At 32.3% G+C, this 17,951-nt stretch overlaps 1 protein-coding gene across 1 annotated transcript; it reads right to left on the bottom strand.

Moving 5' to 3' along the window:
* Positions 1–16,837: 16,837 nt before the first annotated feature.
* On the bottom strand, positions 16,838–17,446 carry LOC115964649. Its single transcript, XM_031083916.1, has one exon. It carries the CDS (start codon positions 17,444–17,446, stop codon positions 16,838–16,840), a length of 609 nt encoding a protein of 202 aa, XP_030939776.1.
* Between the last annotated feature and the right edge of the window lie 505 nt (positions 17,447–17,951).

The following is a 17,951-nucleotide window of genomic DNA, read 5'->3' on the forward strand; positions in this document are numbered from 1 at the left end:
TACCCACTTAAAAGTCATTTCAAAATGCTAATGAAAACCTTCTACGACTACCTAGAACCGTAGGCTTGATTAACATGTAAGCTCATCTATAATTAAAAAAAAAAATCATCTAAGCTACATCCTATAGTATTTAATACTAGACCCGCATCCTTGATCTCCTCATGGAAGGTTATTAATCAAATTAAGAAGAAACTTAAGTCCTATCGATGGATTGGTATTGATGTTAAATCTATAAGGAAAAAAAAAATTGTCTGCCGAATCTGCATGTGTTCCAAGGAAGGAGGCTTAGGATTAAAGAAATTTGAAGGATGGAACAAAACTACAATCATAAGGCATCTTTGGAATTTTTTTATTTTTTATTTTTGTTTTATTTGTTTTGATTTAATTTGGATGGATAGCTTGGTGAAAATACGTCTTAATTAAGGAGTAGAGCTTTTTAGACTATTTCAAGTCGTAATAAGGTCTCGATTTAATATCAATTCCATGATCTTTCTTAAAGCATAATATGAGACAAATAAATGAAGAATACTATTTTAATTTGACATAGCATTTAGCAACCTAAGGAGCCAGCCATTAATTCAGAAATTTGGTTATAGAATAGTGTACAATTTTGTAAATATAGGAGTTGCTAGGGTTTCTAATATTTTGAACATTGGTGAATAACAACTCTGATAAGTATTGGGGTCCAAATAATATTATCACCAAAATTACCAATCAAAAGCAATCACACATAAGAACACAAATATTTATGTAAAAAACCCTTTCTCTTTCAAGGGAAAAACTATGAGACAAATTTCAAATTATTTTATTATCATCAAATCAATTATAATAATAATTCTCAAGTTTATGCCTAACTTGAAATTTACCAAATACAATAATAAATCATCTTGTATATGTCTCATAGCTAAAGAAAATCACATTGTTTTCTTTTCTCTTACATGCACTAATTATTTCTCTTAAATATGACAATACTTTGCTCTCTCCTCTCTAGATTTATTTTCCTCTCTTTTTCACGTAGCTTTCCTTGGTTCTTTCCCACTCTATGCAACACACCCACTCCTTGCTTTTACAAGCAAGTCAACTGCCTCACACTTCTTTTCCCAGTAGCATATGGATTCCTAATACAACTTGAGTTAGGACTCTTCTTAAGCTTGGACAACAAGCTCATTGATTGAGCTTTCACATGGGCTAGACTTTGTGCATGTGGTGCACCCAAAAATCTCCCCCTCTAGCCCACCGATGGGAGGAGATCTTTAATCTAACTCTTCAATTCTAATCCATGTCAATCAAGCCACACCAAACATGACCTTCTTCATTATCTTCACCAGCACTAAGAATACATCGTCAATGTCAATACCTTTCATTCTTAAATAAATAATCTCATCTTGGATTTTCGTAATCCAATCCTTTGGCTCCCTCTCATCAGAAACTCAAATATTTTAAAAGCTAACAATTCGATGTTCTCTAGTAGTCCTCTTCTCACGAGGTTCAACAATTTCTAGTGAAGGATATTGCTCCTCCTGCTCAAGACCTCTAAGATCCATCACTTCAAGCAATTAACTAAATTTATTAAAAAAAGAAAAATCATGCCCAGAAACCAAAATAATAATAATAAATAAATAAATCACATCTAGTTAAACCCAAAAAAAGAAAAAAGAAAAGAAAAGGCAAAACAAAAGACCTGTATACATGCTGAGGATGCACAAGAAAATATTGCAAAACAAAAAAGATCTAGCACGTAAAATAGGAGCAAAAATAAATAAATAAATACTAGCGAGTCTAGCATGTAAAATGAAGGAAGGGTAGTTCAATTATTGACCGCAACTATTCCTTACTTTTCAATTTTCTCTTCAAATTAGGGAGATAGAATTTTGGTGGACTTGAGGAGAAAATACCTGGACTCTACCAATTTTCTATCCTCCCCTCCTCTCTAACCAAACATTTATAAAATCAGTTTTCTCTCTACTTTTCTTTATTCTATTTTCTATCCTCACAATTCACCCTAACCACACGAACCCTTGCTGAGATACTCTAAAGGCTAATCTAGTTTGGTTCAAAAAAGTGGTGCATTCACTCTTAATTTTCTCTTTTTTGTATTTAAATCTTGAAATAAAATATAGAAAAAGGGATCCATTTTCTTTATTCTATTTTCTATCCTCACAATTTCACCCCAACCACACGAACCCTTGTTGAGATGCTCTAAAGGCTAATTCTGTTTGGTTCCAAAAAGTAGTGTATTCACTTTTCATTTTCTCTTTTTTATATTTAAATTCTGAAATTGAATATAGAAAAAATGACTCATTTTCACATTTGAGGGTGTTAGTTGTTTTGAATACATTATTTGGGTATAAAATACATCATAATCGAGTTTGACATTGTTTTCTATTTCAAAAAAAAAGTTACTTTTTTCACTTACACACATTCGCATCAAGTTGATATTTACAAAATTGTCACTGTATTCATTTTCTATGAAAATGAAAACGTTGAAAAGATATTTTCATTTTTTGTATCCAAATCCAACTTTTAGGATACTAAAAATAAAAATTGAGTACAAATTAAGTCAAACAAATTTTTTTGTGAAAAGTCCCACTAAAAATTGAAAATAAATTTTAAAAAAATATCAATTTTTTTAGCTAACCAAATAGCCTCTAATCTTCATCATCTTCATTAGAGCATCTCCAATGGTGTAAAATACTCTCTATTATAGAGAGTGAGAGCCAAAAAAGGGGCTCCAACAGGCTCTCTATACCTCAATTTTTTTTTTTGCTAATGAACAGTAGCTCATCAAGTCTGATGAGCTACTGTTCATTCTTCAAATCTTTTTGTTTCTATTATAATAATTAGGTGTTGAATAAAAAAATGTTGGAAGACGTGTAGTTGTTAAAAAAATAATAAACAATGAATAAAAAAAATAATAAACAATGAATAAAAAAAATAATATTTAAATGAGATAGAGAATGAGATATAAAATCTATTGAAAAGTGTATTTGAAAAAGTGAATAGATAAAAGTAAAAGCCACTATCCATTTTTCAAATAATATAAAAATTTGCTGATTCTGCTGAAGATCTCTTGGTACATATGCCTCCGCCAAATTCAAAGGTGTACGGTGCCACTGCCAAGTGCCAGCTGCCAACCAATGATATGACTCAACATGAAATGACGTGTTTTGGGTTTACTATCCCAGTCCATCCTACAACAGTCGAACTTTTGTTGCTTCTGATCTGAGCTTCATTAGTCTAATTATCGTGAGAATCACTGCTCTCAATTGTTTCATTTACTAACCCTTTTAGGAGCAAAGTTTGTTAATTACAATAGAAAGTCAAACTTTTGGCAAAAAGGGGAAAAAATTGCAAGTTACTCTATTTAGATCAAAAAATATTATTCGATGAGATTTTTTCCCCTGAGATATGTTCTCTCTCTCTCTCTCTCTCGGTTGAATTCTGCGATATGTTAAAGCCCCTTTTGGATGGAGCGATATATTAAATTATTAAGTCGTACACGGGATACAGTAATCAACTAATTCTATGATAAGATCGGTTCAGGAATGCCAAGCTTTACAATCACGTTCAAGATGTAGTATATGCTTCCACCTTGATGATCATCTGAAATTCATGTTGAAATTTAAGACAAGTGGATCCTAAGTTTCAAGATTCCTACCTGAGCAAAATGACACTCTTCTTGATGCTTATAGACAAATGACTCTCTGTTTTGCTATTTGTATAAATGAGTAAAATTTTGTATATAATGGGATATACAAAGTTTGTTCTACGTAAATTTTATTGAAAAACTGGAAAATGAACACTTAAAACATGAAATATATTTGGAGGAACAAATTCCATTCATCAAAGGGAAAAGAAAGTCTAACTCTTCTAATTAAGGTATGTGCTACAGCATTACCTTGTCTATCAAAACATTAAGAATGTTTGTCATTTTATGAAATTTGGAAATGAGGGTCATTTTACCAAATCTCAAGGATTTTTTTTTTTTTTTTTTGAATTCAAGGAGATTTGATATACTTTACCCTTAAAAGTTTCCATATGAATAAAAAAGTAATGCTAAAGACATAACATATTTCACAATATGTTATTTGTGTGGCTAATTGTGATCGATGAAACCATCACTACCATACCATCTAAGGCATTTTGTTAGCTGGTGCTCATAAACACCCGTTAAGACTGTACTAAATATACTTAAATACCTTTTCTTTTTACGTGATCGAGCAAAAAAGAGTTGCAAGTTCATTTCTATGTCATAAAAGTATAGAAAAGAGATTGAAACAAGATTGCAACAAATAGCATTAAATGCTTCCTTATTGAATGGCCTAAGGCGTCTATTAATCAGACTCAACTTGTAAATCTCAATCACAACTTACCACTATAAGCAAAGTCAAGTGATTGAGGGTGGGCGTAGCATGAAAATCAAAGCTAATAGTTTGAGTTTCAACTATGCACACCCCCCCCCCCCCCCCCCAAAAAAAAAAAAAAACTACAACTAATTATACTTTTGTTTTATTTTGTGAATTTCTTTTTTATATATTTCTTGGTAATATACTTCTTTTATACCCTTTTACAAATGATACACTATTAATTCTTTTATATATTGAAATTCATTCAAAAAATAGAAAGAAAATATTTCCTATTTATTAATATCTTTTAAGGTTCAAAATTTATACAAGGAAAATGAAGGTAAAGAAAAGGAAAAGGAAATTGCTTCAAAAAAAGAAAAAAAGAAAGAAAAAGGAAATAAATAAGTTAGGGAGGAGGGAAAAAAAGAACATTATTTTTTACATTTCAAAAGAATATTTGAAAGATGCTATAGCAACCCTAGCAAAATATTTAGACCCTTTATTCAAAATATTACTGCTTAAACACTTAAAACTAAACTAACAACTTAGTCCAATATACATGTTTAGCCAAGTTTCATATTGCAAGAATGTTCAAGAATAAACTAAAGCATGCAAATTGCAATATGTAAATGTGGAAAATAAATCAAACCACACGAAAACAACAAGACGTGTTTTCAAAGAGGAAAACCCAATCACCTAGGTGGAAAAACCTCTCCATCGACCATCTGTCGGAAAACTCCACTAGCATGAATAGTTGTAGTACATGGCCGGATGACTATTAAACCTCCAAGCTTATATCTCCATGTGTACATGAGCCCTATAAGCTCCTGGTAGCAACCAACTTCTCCAAAAACAAGTTGCCTGAGGTCGCTTGAGGTCGGCAGATGACTCTAAATGCAGCTTTCACAAAATGCAAAGGGGTTCAAGTACTTTCTACCCCAAATACAATTAAGCCCATAAAGATACATTATGAAAGCTTGGATTTGTGTGAAACACTAGAACTTGTTTAGACCCTAATTTTAAAATTATGGCTTAATTGCTTTTACTCTAACTTATTTAAGTGTAGAACAAGAGTAAAAGAAGTGCAATCATCGGATTTACTCTCTAAGCCATAAGCAAGCAAGCAACAATAAATATAAAGCTTAAAGAGTAAGGGAAGAGAGATGCAAATACAAGATAACACCAAGATGTGTTATTAAAGAGGAAATCGAAGAACTCAACGAAAAATCTCTCCGCGACCCTCCAAGTCAAAATCGATCTACTAGTAAATAAGTTGGAGTACACGAATAACAAAAGATCCTCCAAACTTAGTCTACCCAATGTACTTGAACCTTCCAAGCTCCTGCTCTTAACGAACTTCTCGGAGTCTTGTTTTCACTAACTTTCTGGATCCCACAATACTGCTCGATTGTATCCGCCAAGCCTCACCGGCTTCTTTTGGCAAATCCCCAAAGCTTCCCAAGCTCCAAAACACTCTCTACACTCTGAATAGGTGTGAGTTGTATTTAAATACAAATCTCCTCTCAAGGTATGATAATGGGAGAGGGAAAGGAAAAGAAACTACAATGATTTCTCTCTAAAGGATGAGTAGCTCTCTCTCTAAAAGGTGGGTGTGTTGTGTTGTAGAAACCTATCTAGGGTTTTCTCTCTGAATAGCCTCTTTTACTTTGTAGGTAATGAGGGTATATATAGTATGAGTAAATGGTAAGAAAGTCAAACTTAAAATTCTCCAAGTAAAGAGTTTCGCAGGTGCCTTGCAAGATGGCCTGTCTTGTGAAGTACTCGCAAAATACAACTGGACACTTGACTCTTCAGCTTTCAACATGTGCTTCTCAGGTGGCCTTTTCATGGAAACCTTTACTCACGAACTTCTTGCGAGCTAGTCACGAAATTGCACTGATTTTCATTGTATGTTTGATTCTTCACTAACTTAATACTAAACCCAATACAATAAAATCTCACAAAATACAGGGAAATAAATTAATGAAATTACAACACTTTTTGTCATGAAATAAAGCTAACATAAAATGTAGTTGTAAATCACAACTTTACACATTAAAATGAGAGAATAATTATAAAAAAATTTAGCACGGAATTAAGCCAACAAAAACATGGATTTTATAATATTTAAAAATAATAATATGACCTCAAGTTCTTTATGTAATAATTTATTCTCATTCATAATAAAATTGTGTATAAGCACTAAATTTGGGAATAATTACATAAACTATAAATTTATGTATGTTTTACATAGTTTTTATGTAATTATTAAAGACCCTTTCATTTATTAAGTGAAATTTCAACTTTGAAAAAAAAAATTGAAAAATGCTTATTAATGCAGAAACACTGTTAGATATCACTAAAAAATTCGTATGAATGACTTTTTTATATTTTATATTTGTTTAATGTTTAACACATGAGAGTAATATGAAATCAAATTATGGTCATAAGCATTCAGATCTAGGTTTGTATAGCAATTGCTATTTTACTATCTAAAAAGTTATATTTTATCTATTATACAAACTAACTTTATAATACACCCAACATTTCAAATTTATTTTTTTACTACTTTATTTAAATATTATTTTTTTAATTCTTTATTTACTCTTTCTTTATTCATTCTTTATTAATTGATTCCAATTGTTATGATTGAAGAGAGAGAGAGAGAGAGGGGGAGATATTTGTTAATAAAATACTAATATATTTGGTTTGATGTACATGTCTACAGTGGTTGGTATATACGAGAATTCATTATTTACAATTTCTAGAAAAATTTAACAATACATACCCGAATAAGCTCATTTTGAGCGTACGTGGGTAAAATAGCCATTTGGATAATGATTTATCTCTTTTTACAATCACTAGTTGTACACCAAACAAAAGAATTTAATTGTTCCCATCCAAGTCCCACTTGTTTTTCTTTTTCCTTGTCTCCTTCCAATCCTGCCAAAACGGTACCCCACTGCTCTAACAGTATCTAATTATTTTGCACACGTTTGATTCCATCTCTGTTAAAACATTGAACTTGCACAAAACCACAAACATGTTTTTATAATCCGACAAGAGTTTTGAAAATGTCCTTTTTTTTTTTTTTTTTGTTTGATAGTTCGAAAAAAGAAGAAGAAGAACGATTAACTCATATTTTTGATAATTGAGTGTCAGAAGTTAGTAATATTTCTTATTTTGATGCATCATTTTTAGTTTGATATTTCTCTTAATTTGAGAGTTCGATTGCATTGGAGCTTTATTGTTCATGAGCCATGCATGATGAATCACCAATATTTTACTTGGAACTCCATATGCTCATTATGGGTCAGTTTGGATTAAGCTTATTTTTGCTGAAATTGAAAACACTGTAGCAAAATAATTTTTAAATAAGTGAATAGTATCATGGGACCCATGAACAGTACAATTCACAGGAAAAGTCAACATTAACGGCTAAAAAAAAAAAAAAAAGAAGAAAAAAACGTTTATTGCGTGCAACTGTAGCGTGGGTCCCATGCCCAAAACGCAAACGCTGAAATGTAGTAAACGCCGAAACCAAACGGGTTAAATATATTTTCAACAAAATATTAAAACATATGGTTCTCATGAAAGCCACAAGTCATTATATTTGCATTTGCATGGTACTAAAATTGCCCATCATTTGTGCTCAATAGTAACATTTTGGTTTTGCATGTCTACTTAAGTGTATGTTTGGATTGCACTGAAAACAGGCGACTTGCGCGTCTGTATTTTTTTATGTGGGTCCCGTGCACTGTTCACGAAACCTGTAAGTACGGATTTTAGCAATTTTTTTTTTAAACTGGGTCCCACACTATTCACACATTTAAAAATTATTTTGCTATAGTATTTTCAATTTTCAGCAATAAGTGGTATCCAAATAGAGCCTTAGTGAACGTTTGGATAGCGACAAGCGTCCAGCGTTTGCATGTCTAGGATTTTGTGCATGTCTTGTTCACTGTTCATAAGACCCACAAACCTTTTTTTTTTTTAACAAAACTTTCATTAAAAATAGGTCCCACGGTACTATTCACACATTTAAAAATTATTTTGTTATAGTGTTTTCAGTTTTCAGTATTCAGCAATAAAATCTGATTCTCCATGTGTACTGACGGGATGGAACTTGACTGAACTAATATTGTCAAAATTGGTAGAAAACCAATTAATACTCGGACCAATGATTACTATATATGGACAGGAAAGCCTGACTTCTTGAACCGGATCCTCTTGGGTTGTATCTGATGTAACTCTTACCTTTTTTTTGGAGATACAATGTAACACTTACCTCATAAATGAAACATGTATCATTATATATATATATATATATATATATAAAGATATTAATTGTTTAAATTAAATCTTGAGGGACCAGATGTATAACAATATGGAAGTTAGAGGAACTAAAAAAAATTGGACAAATCAAAAATAATGTAGCAAATCTACTGCAACTTTACATATTCTAAAAAAAAAAAAAAAAAAAGCTACCAGCAAAACAGTGAAAATTGAACAAACCAAAACTACTATAACAAACCTTCTATAGCTTTTCCGTATTTTATATATAGATTTACCTTTTTTTTTTGGGGGTAAATATGTATAATATTTGTCACTTTTTACATGTCTACAACATAAGCTTACAAAGTAAACATACAAAGATAAAAAAAAAAAAAATAAAAAATAAAAAAAAAAGAAGCAAAAACAAAGCTCAAAAATTTGGCGATCATAAAGGAAAAAAAAAAAAAGCTGAACGATTGAATAAACCAAAGACACTATTCATGAGCAATTGGCTCTTTTTATATAGTAATAGAAATAGATATCAATGCAATCAAATCATTTTTAAATTAAAGCTTAAACTTTAGGCATTCATCTAGCGTGCGCCGTTAGATGATATCGGTTTACTTGCTGTGTTACGAGAATCATATATCCACTTGAAAATCGTTACTACACAATGCAGAATGCCCCCATTTTGGAAAGAGAGGTGTTATGCTCAAAATATTTTCATAATATTTTTACAACAAATTATAAGTGGTTGGTTGTTATTTGTTCAAATTTGAACCTAACACTAAGATTACTTTTTTGCTATAATAATAACAACCAGTAACAACATGTCACTTATAATTTGTTGTAAAAATATTATGAAAATATTGTATACATATCATTTCTCTTTTGGAAAATCATTAGGTAATTTTATCACTTAGTGTTAGTTTGGATAGCAACGTGTTTGCGTTTGCGCTGGCGTCTGCATTTTTTGGCTAGGTCCCATGCACTATTCACAGGACCTGTAAGTATGAAAAAATGTAAATCTAACCTTAAAACTGGATCCTACAATATTATTTACACATTTAAAAATTTATTTGTTATAGTGTTTTCAGTTTTTAGTTTTCAGCAATAAGCAATATCCAAAGAGAGTATGAGCAATACATTTCGTGGCCCATGCCGAGGTTGACATAATGGCGGTGTAGATCTTTTGGGAAGTGGATCTCAAAAATGTTAGTTCCATAACGAAATAGTATACACAACCACAACTTTTTCTCAGGATTGACCACCAACATCAAACAATAGTTCTCTACATCTACACTAGATCTATGTCGATCAATATAGTAAAATGAACACTGCACTAAAGTGAAGAGTCTAAAGAAATGCCAAAGACCGTATATCCTAGAAGGAAGGAGATTATGAGAACCTCATGAAAGTTTTGAAAAGAGGCTACATCTCACTATCTATGTTTGACTTTGGCCATATTGCAAATGATGCACAGTACTTTGCCTCTGGTTTTACAACTTCACCTTTTTTTCTTATGGATCTATTGTAATTCTGTTGCTCATTTACTTGCAAGGCGAACAGCTTTTTTCATTTTTTGTTAGTTTGGATGGTAGATGTGCCAATAGACGTTTAATTTGTATTTCAGGCTAATTTGAACAACCCTCTTAATAATATGGACTAAACTTCTTCTCAAAAACTAAATAAAGACATGCCAAGCCAAACGAGAAAGCCACAGAATTTTGCTAGTCTAGCTGACCTTAATTGGTTCGCAATACGGCAACAATTTCGGATTGAAGCCAATGTGAAAACTACAAACCAATTGGAAGGTTTTCTTTTTCTTTAAATATATGTGAAATAAATAGAATATTTTAATGCTAATATTTTATTTATCACTAATAATATACACATATGATGTATGGATTAAGTAAAATTATAAGTTATTATAAAATAAAAAAAGAAAAGTAAAATTATATGTTATTAGCAACAATAAAATAAAATTATATGTAAAATAAAAAATACTAATTATAAATAAATAAATAAATAAAAATGCTAAATCATAAATTGCACTTTCTCACTTTGACTAAAATTTAATTTAGTTCTCTAGCTTTACTTTCGTTCAATTAAGTCATTTAACTTTCAAATTTATTCAATTCAGATCATCTGTTAGTCTTCATAAAAAAAAATAAAAATAAAAATAAAAAAGCTCTGTTAGGGATCGGACCTTATAAACAACGATGTTTTGTTCTGCCAAATTTATGCTTTAGAGTATATTTTAATATTTAAAATAAAAATAAATAGTATATTATAATGTTTTTTATTTTAATGATAGAATATTTTATTTATTTCTAATATAATATACCAGCACGATGTATGGATTCAGTAAAATTATATGTAAATAAAAATACATTAATCATATATATATATGAAATATTTTATAAACATTGTCAAAATTATTTTAATAATTAGTGAGTATTCATATGTAAAAAAATATATTAATTTTACAACATGTAATACATACATATATTGGGGAACAAAATTTAGATGCAGTACCTTAGGTATTGTTCCTTAAGTTCCTCTCTTAATTAAAAAAATATATACTTCCATCTCATACGAAAAAATTCACATGATAGAATCTTAAGACGGAAATCTAAGGAACAACACCTAAGTACTATACCTAAGTCTTGCCCTATATTGGGTTACTTGGTAAAAGCATAGTAAGTAAATTTTAATATTTTAAAACATAAATTATGATTATAATTAAAGTAATTAAAGTGAAATTGAAATATTAGTTAATAGAGTTTGAAATATGCTAAACTCACCCTAGCAAATGTTTAGAACCTTAAAGCAAGCTTTTTGTGGCTAAATCAATTTTAACCTAAACTAATCAAGTTAGTCCAAGTGTAAGTGACTTAACCAATTTCCAAACAAACAAACTACACTACACAAGACATGGCAATATAGTAGAGTAGAGGAATAAAAGGAAAAGCAAGCAAACCACACTAAACACCAAAACATGTTTAGGAAGAGGAAAACTTGAGCCCCGAGCGTAAAAACCTCCCCCCTAACCACCCATCGGAAATCTCCACTAGAATGAATAATTACAGTACATGGATGAACATAAACTCTCCAAGCCTATTTCTCTTAGTGTACTTGAGCCCTCCAAGCTCTAGCTAGCTAGCAACTAACTTCACCAAGTCTTTTCTTCATTCAGCTTACCAAAAAACCTCCATTGAAGCACCAATGGAAACACCGCCAATAGAGATTGGATTTGAATGTGGCTTCTCAAGTTTCGATTAGCTTTCTCTCACTCACAAGGTCTGTGATTATGGGTAAGGAAAGGGTTTACAAAATCTCAATCAATACAATGAAAAAGATGGAAAAGAGAGGATGGATTGTGTTTTTCTCAAAAAAAAAGGTTCTCTCTTTTCATACGCTTAATGTGGCTTCTCTTGGATATCTCTCTTATAATTTCTAAGGTTTGTACACCCTTATCCGAAGCCTTTACCATGCCTCACAGTTGTGTGTGTGTGTGTGCTGGCAATTGTGCATTGGATAGGTGCAGTCCAGAATACAAAGTATAGAGATTGTGCAACTCGCAACTTGGTTGCACCCTAAGGTCGCGTGGTGGTTGCAAGGTGCATGTTAGCACTCTCATCCAGACCACCTGCCACGTGGATTTCACGAGCTAGCTTGGTTGCCTCCTAGTCGCCTCTAGGTGGCGAAATCTCTATCCATGTAGATTTCCAAAGTTGAGGAAGAGGTTCAAATACATCTACCCCAAATTATATTAAAACCTCGGAAAGATACCTTAAAAAGAAAATGCAATTCAAACAACTTTTTTTATTGAATTAAGCCAACAATAAAATGACTTCTCAAAGTTTAAGTTGATGTAAATTTTTATATTTTTTAAAACTTAGGTAATAGAGTTTGAAGGAGGAAGCAAAGATGATTGTCTAATCAAATCAATGCAAAAGATAGCCATTTATCGCAAAAAAAGAAGATAGTCATTTGACACAATCAAGATTTCTAGAATCCAAATTTTATTATAAAGCATATGATATTAAATAGAGATGAGTTCAAGTTACAATTAGTGTAACTTTGCAAGAGTTAAACTTTTTTTTTAATGATAGATTTTATAAAAATTTTAAAAAGTTGTACCAAATTGTCTAAATATTTTTTATATACCAAACCCTATTAAATTTTAGAAATTGCATCCTAAGTTCAACCAATTTATATATGAAAGATCTACACCCATCCATATATCTTACCATGAGTAAAGTCAAATGGGTTAGATCAAGATGGATTAACCTAAAATTGAGCATTTAAAATTATATTTAACAAAATTGAAGTAAGTACTTTTACACTAAGGCTGTGTTTGTTTCAGCATTTATGGGTGTTTGAGGCAATTCAAATTGTTGGTTATCTGGATTTTTTTTTTCAATTGACTGTAAAATAAAGGCACTTCTAGAAATAAAGGTACTTTTGGTGGAAAATGTTTTACACTTTTATTAGTGATCCTTTCATTTTTGGCCTTACCCAAAACTCATCAACTGAACTTCCAACTGCTTTCCTCATTATTAGCCAGTCAACTATTACCCTCCATTAACGTCCGACCTTCAGTTGCCAAATACTACTAACAATCGTCGATTACAATTTTTTTTTTTTTTATCTAAAATTATCAGTTTTTATTATATATGTTCTTGGGAGGTGAGAAAATATAGGAAAGTAGTAAAAAATATATATATTTTTTATAACATTAACAAGAACGCAACCAAATACATTGAAAATATTTTCTTTTCACCCCAAACACAGTCTAAATCAAATAATATTTTAAGAGAGAGAAAATCCCCCACTTTCATTCATTTTGATGAGCTCAATTTTTTCTTAAAACGGAATATACAACTTGTTAAAGTCATTTTTCAACACAATATCATACTTTTGCACAATAGACAAAATAAGTTAATAAAAGATAAGCTCACCCAATCACATTAAAACCCCAAATTTTGTGTGTAAATAAAATTAATAATAAAGGTATTTTAGTAATTTAGAGACATATTGAGTCAGATTCACATACTTTAATGTATAAAACTAAATCCTTCCTATGCCCTAGCAGCTTTAAAATAAATGTAAACCCAAACTCATTTAAAAAATCTTAAACCCTAAATATATCGATTTGGGTTAGAAAAGCCACAAAACCTAATCCATTGCAATCCTTGCAATCTCTATTTTTAGGGGCGGCTCTGCTTGAAGCTTAGGTGTTCAAATGAACCCCCTGAAATGGCCATAAAAAATATTGTATATAATATATATATATATATATATATATATATTTTTTTTTGTTTTGACCTCTGTAAAATAAAATTTTGAATGCCTTAACCCTAATCCTTTATAAGCCTAGCTGAAATAAGCGTGAATATGATCATTTTAACAATATCTTATAATAAACCAATTTGATCTAAAATCTAGAAAATAAAATAAAACAAAAAACTAACAACAAAAGTAATTTCTCAAAAAAAAATAATAATAATAACAACAAAAGTAGAAATTTGTTAATATTAAACCTTAGAAAAAGTCCATTTTGATCTCAAAAATATGAAATAAGTCAATCAAATGGGAGATATATTCAAGTTCTCTTTTTTGTGCCGATATATTCAAGTCCATTTTTTGTGCCGATATATTCAAGTTCTCTTTTATTTTTTATTTTATATAATTTATGTTTCTTATTAACCCCCTAGAAAATAATTCTGGAGTCGCCACTATTTATTTTGTTCTTTGACCTAATCCATTACCATCCCTACAATCTCTTTTTTTTTTTTTTTTTCTTATACTTTCGATTCACAGCATTATTCGTTAGTAACACACACTAAACCACCCAATCTTATTGATAGAATTAACCAGTTTTAAGGCTGAGTTATTAATTAGATCTATTATGAAAGCCTTAGGTTAATCAAATAAACATCAATATTGAATGTTCAAATAGTGTGTAAAACACCTATGAACGTTTAGACCCTCAATTTACAAATTACCAACACAAACTTATAATCAAACAATATATGTGCGAAATATGAAAATAAGCTAAAACAGAATTGGTAAAACAATCCAAACTGAAATTAATCACAACCACAGCAGTAATTAAAAGGCAAAGATTAAGGGAAGAGAGATGCAAACACAAAGACAACACAGCGATGTGTTATTGAAGAGGAAATCGAAGTCCTCAGCGAAAAACCTTTCCGCCGCCCTCCAAGCAGTCAATAATCCACTAGAGAATATAGTTGGGATGCATGAATAGCAGAAGACCCTCCAAGTTTAATCTACCCAGTGCACCTAAGCCCTCCATGCTTCTTGCTCCAACAGGGTTATGCCGAACCTTGTCTTCTCTAGCTTACCGGATCCCACAATAGCCTATTGCATCAACCAAAATGAATTGGTCCCTTCTGAACTGCTTCCTAAGCACCAAATAACCTCCTTACAAATATGGGTATGGTGAGATAAGGATTTGACTAGTGTACCTCTCAAAGATGTATCAATGGAGAGGATGAGAGTTGAGGAATTTTGGAGAATTAAAGGATGAAGATTGTGGATGAGTCAATCTTGTTTTTCTCTAGGGTTTCTCTCTCAAAATTCTCTCTAGAAGTTCTCTATATTTCGTGGGTAAAAGGGTATTTATAGTAGGGTGTGTATGGAATGCGAAGAGTCAGTTACAACCAAATAGGGTGTTCTAGCGACTCAGCCTCGCGACTGGAATGAGTCACGAGTTTGAGTCATGAGCTAACTGCCTAGCCAGACTTGAAGTTTTGTCCTGTAATGCAACAGCTGGTATGACTTTTCAGCTCCCCTGCATGCATCACACGTGTGCCACCTTTGGCGACTTGCCAGTCGCGAGATCCAGTTATGAGGCCCTTCTTGAGTGCACACTCTTGAACTTTTCTTCACACTTTCTCACACACTACCCTTACATGATTCCCACCTAAATACAGGGTTTCTAAATGCTGAATTACAAGCAAATTTGGTACGGAATAAAGCCAACAAAATGATTGAATAAATTCAACCTTATAAATATCATGCATAATAGAATAGTAACATAGACAAGATATGATAACCCAAGAAAACCAATGAAACAAACTAATTTCATAGTAAAGACCTAGGGGAAACCTTCCCAAAAGACAATTCACATAGTAAAGGAACTTTAAGATCTAGTGCAAAACTTGTCATTAGACTTTACAATCCCAGTAGATGAACATACAGTAAAGACCTTCTACAGTTTCAGAATCTTTGAATTCTTCAATATATGAACACCTTCACAAATGACGCCCTCGCAATCACAATTGAAACTTCCAACTGACTCTAAGAACTTCTTGAAGGTTTTCTTCAAACAGCGTTTGTGGTGGTTGCTATGGCTTCAGCTTCTTCACCAATCAAACTTCAAATTTACTTGAAACTCTCCGATATGGTGAAATTAAGAGAATTTGGTTAAAAAAATCCTAACCGCACAAACCAAGTTTTTCTCTCCCTAAAAAGCCTTCTAATATATGGCTTATAATGTCTTTTAAATTCCAATTTAAACGGATCTAGAATTAGGCTTGAAATATATAAGTTATGGATTTTTGGCTTTGCTGATTTTTGCTGAAATGTGAAGCTTGATCTATTGAGAGGAATCAAGGAGGTATTGAGATTGCTATCAGTATTGAGCCTGCTATCGTGGAGATAGAAATTGGCCTAGAAGGGACTTGAGGTATTGAGAAGGTATCAAGACACATGCTTAAAATGCACTTTTCTTGAGCTGTCCGTAAACAAATTTTGTATTTTCAACTTGATCTTCAATTATCACTTCAAAACATATTAAAATTCAATAAGAGACACATAATTTGACATGGTTTGACAATAACAAAATATATGGACCTTACATTTGCTTTGGTACGATAAGACAATGAAGCCAATCTCTTCTCACTTTGACCAATTTAGTTTACTTCTAAACTTAGCAAAAAAACCTTAAGTGTTTTTTTTTTTGGGTAACATTTAGATATAGTTTCTTAAATGATATTTGATTCTCTAATTAAATTCAACATGGAGTTGTATTAGGATATTGCCAACAAGTAACTTAGTTAAATTTGATTATCCTTTTGAAAGATAATATTGCATGTTTACATTACATTGGTTAATAATAGTCACATAAACTAATTTTTTTTTTTTTTTTTTAGAAACCGACCCCAAACAGGGGAGGGGAGAAACTATTCATTAATGATTTCTGCTAAGTAATCAGCAGTAGAAATTACAGAAATTTCCTCAATCCAAGTACATAGAGGTTGAAAGTTATAAGCTGCTCTAGCTAAGTTGTGGGCGACTTTGTTTCCCTGCCTGCGAGTGTGTCTAAAAACCACCTGCCTGAAGTGAGAAGCCGGGGCCTTAATGTCTGAAAGGATATGGCCGAAACTTGCAGTAGAGAAAACATCGCTCGACATCGCACGGATGGCAATGTCCGAGTCACCTTCCAGGATGATGTGATCAAAGGAGAGTTCCCAAGCATAGATGAGAGCCCTCCTTGCTGCCAACACTTCCACCATCTCCACCGAAGTGGGTAGCAGAATAATTTGTGTTAGTGCAGCCATAACTAGACCATGGTCGTTGCGGATAATGACACCTAAGCCTGCTTCATTCCTATCCTGGAATACAGCGCCATCAAAATTGATTTTGAGCCAGTCCATGGGGGGAGGCTCCCATTTGGTTTGGGGACGGGTAGAAAGAGGAGATGAAGCCACCGGGTGAGCTTGCTGAAATTCCAAAAGAGCATTCCTCGCCAAAGAGTCAAGTAGGCACAGGTCGGCCACTGCTTCACCCATCCTAAGCTTGTTTCTTCTATGCTAGATTTGAGAGGTTAACATAGCAAACAAATCCGCTGGATGGTCATTCTCCAAGCACAAATGAAAAACCTCCATGAAAGACACACACCCAATCGCATCATCTCTAAGCAATCTGAAATGCATTTCCCACACCCCATTCAGTTTCGGGCATGACCAAAGGGCATGAATTGAAGACTCCTGAACCAGACCACAAAGCTGACAGGTAGCATCATTAAGGACTTTTCTCTTTACCAGGTTGAGCCGGGTTGGAAAAGCATCCGAGATAGCACGCCACAGTAGTGTTTTTATTCGGTTTGGTACTTTCAGCTTCCACAATCCTTTCCAGAAGCTCTTCTGGTGTGAGGGAGGCAGAGGACTAACATTTGGGACTTGTTCAGCATCAACCAGAAATCTGTAGCCAGCCTTGACCGAGTAAGCCCCATCCACCATACTCGGCCAAAACAACTTGTCATCTCCATCCGTGAGACACAAGGGAATGGATTTG

The sequence above is a fragment of the Quercus lobata genome, chromosome 10, assembly GCF_001633185.2.
Source record: "Quercus lobata isolate SW786 chromosome 10, ValleyOak3.0 Primary Assembly, whole genome shotgun sequence".
NCBI lineage: Eukaryota > Viridiplantae > Streptophyta > Magnoliopsida > Fagales > Fagaceae > Quercus > Quercus lobata.

Excerpts from the sequence above, each read along its gene's own strand:
- LOC115964649 (XM_031083916.1), bottom strand. The coding sequence starts at position 17,446 with ATGGGTGAAGCAGTGGCCGACCTGTGCCTACTTGACTCTTTGGCGAGG.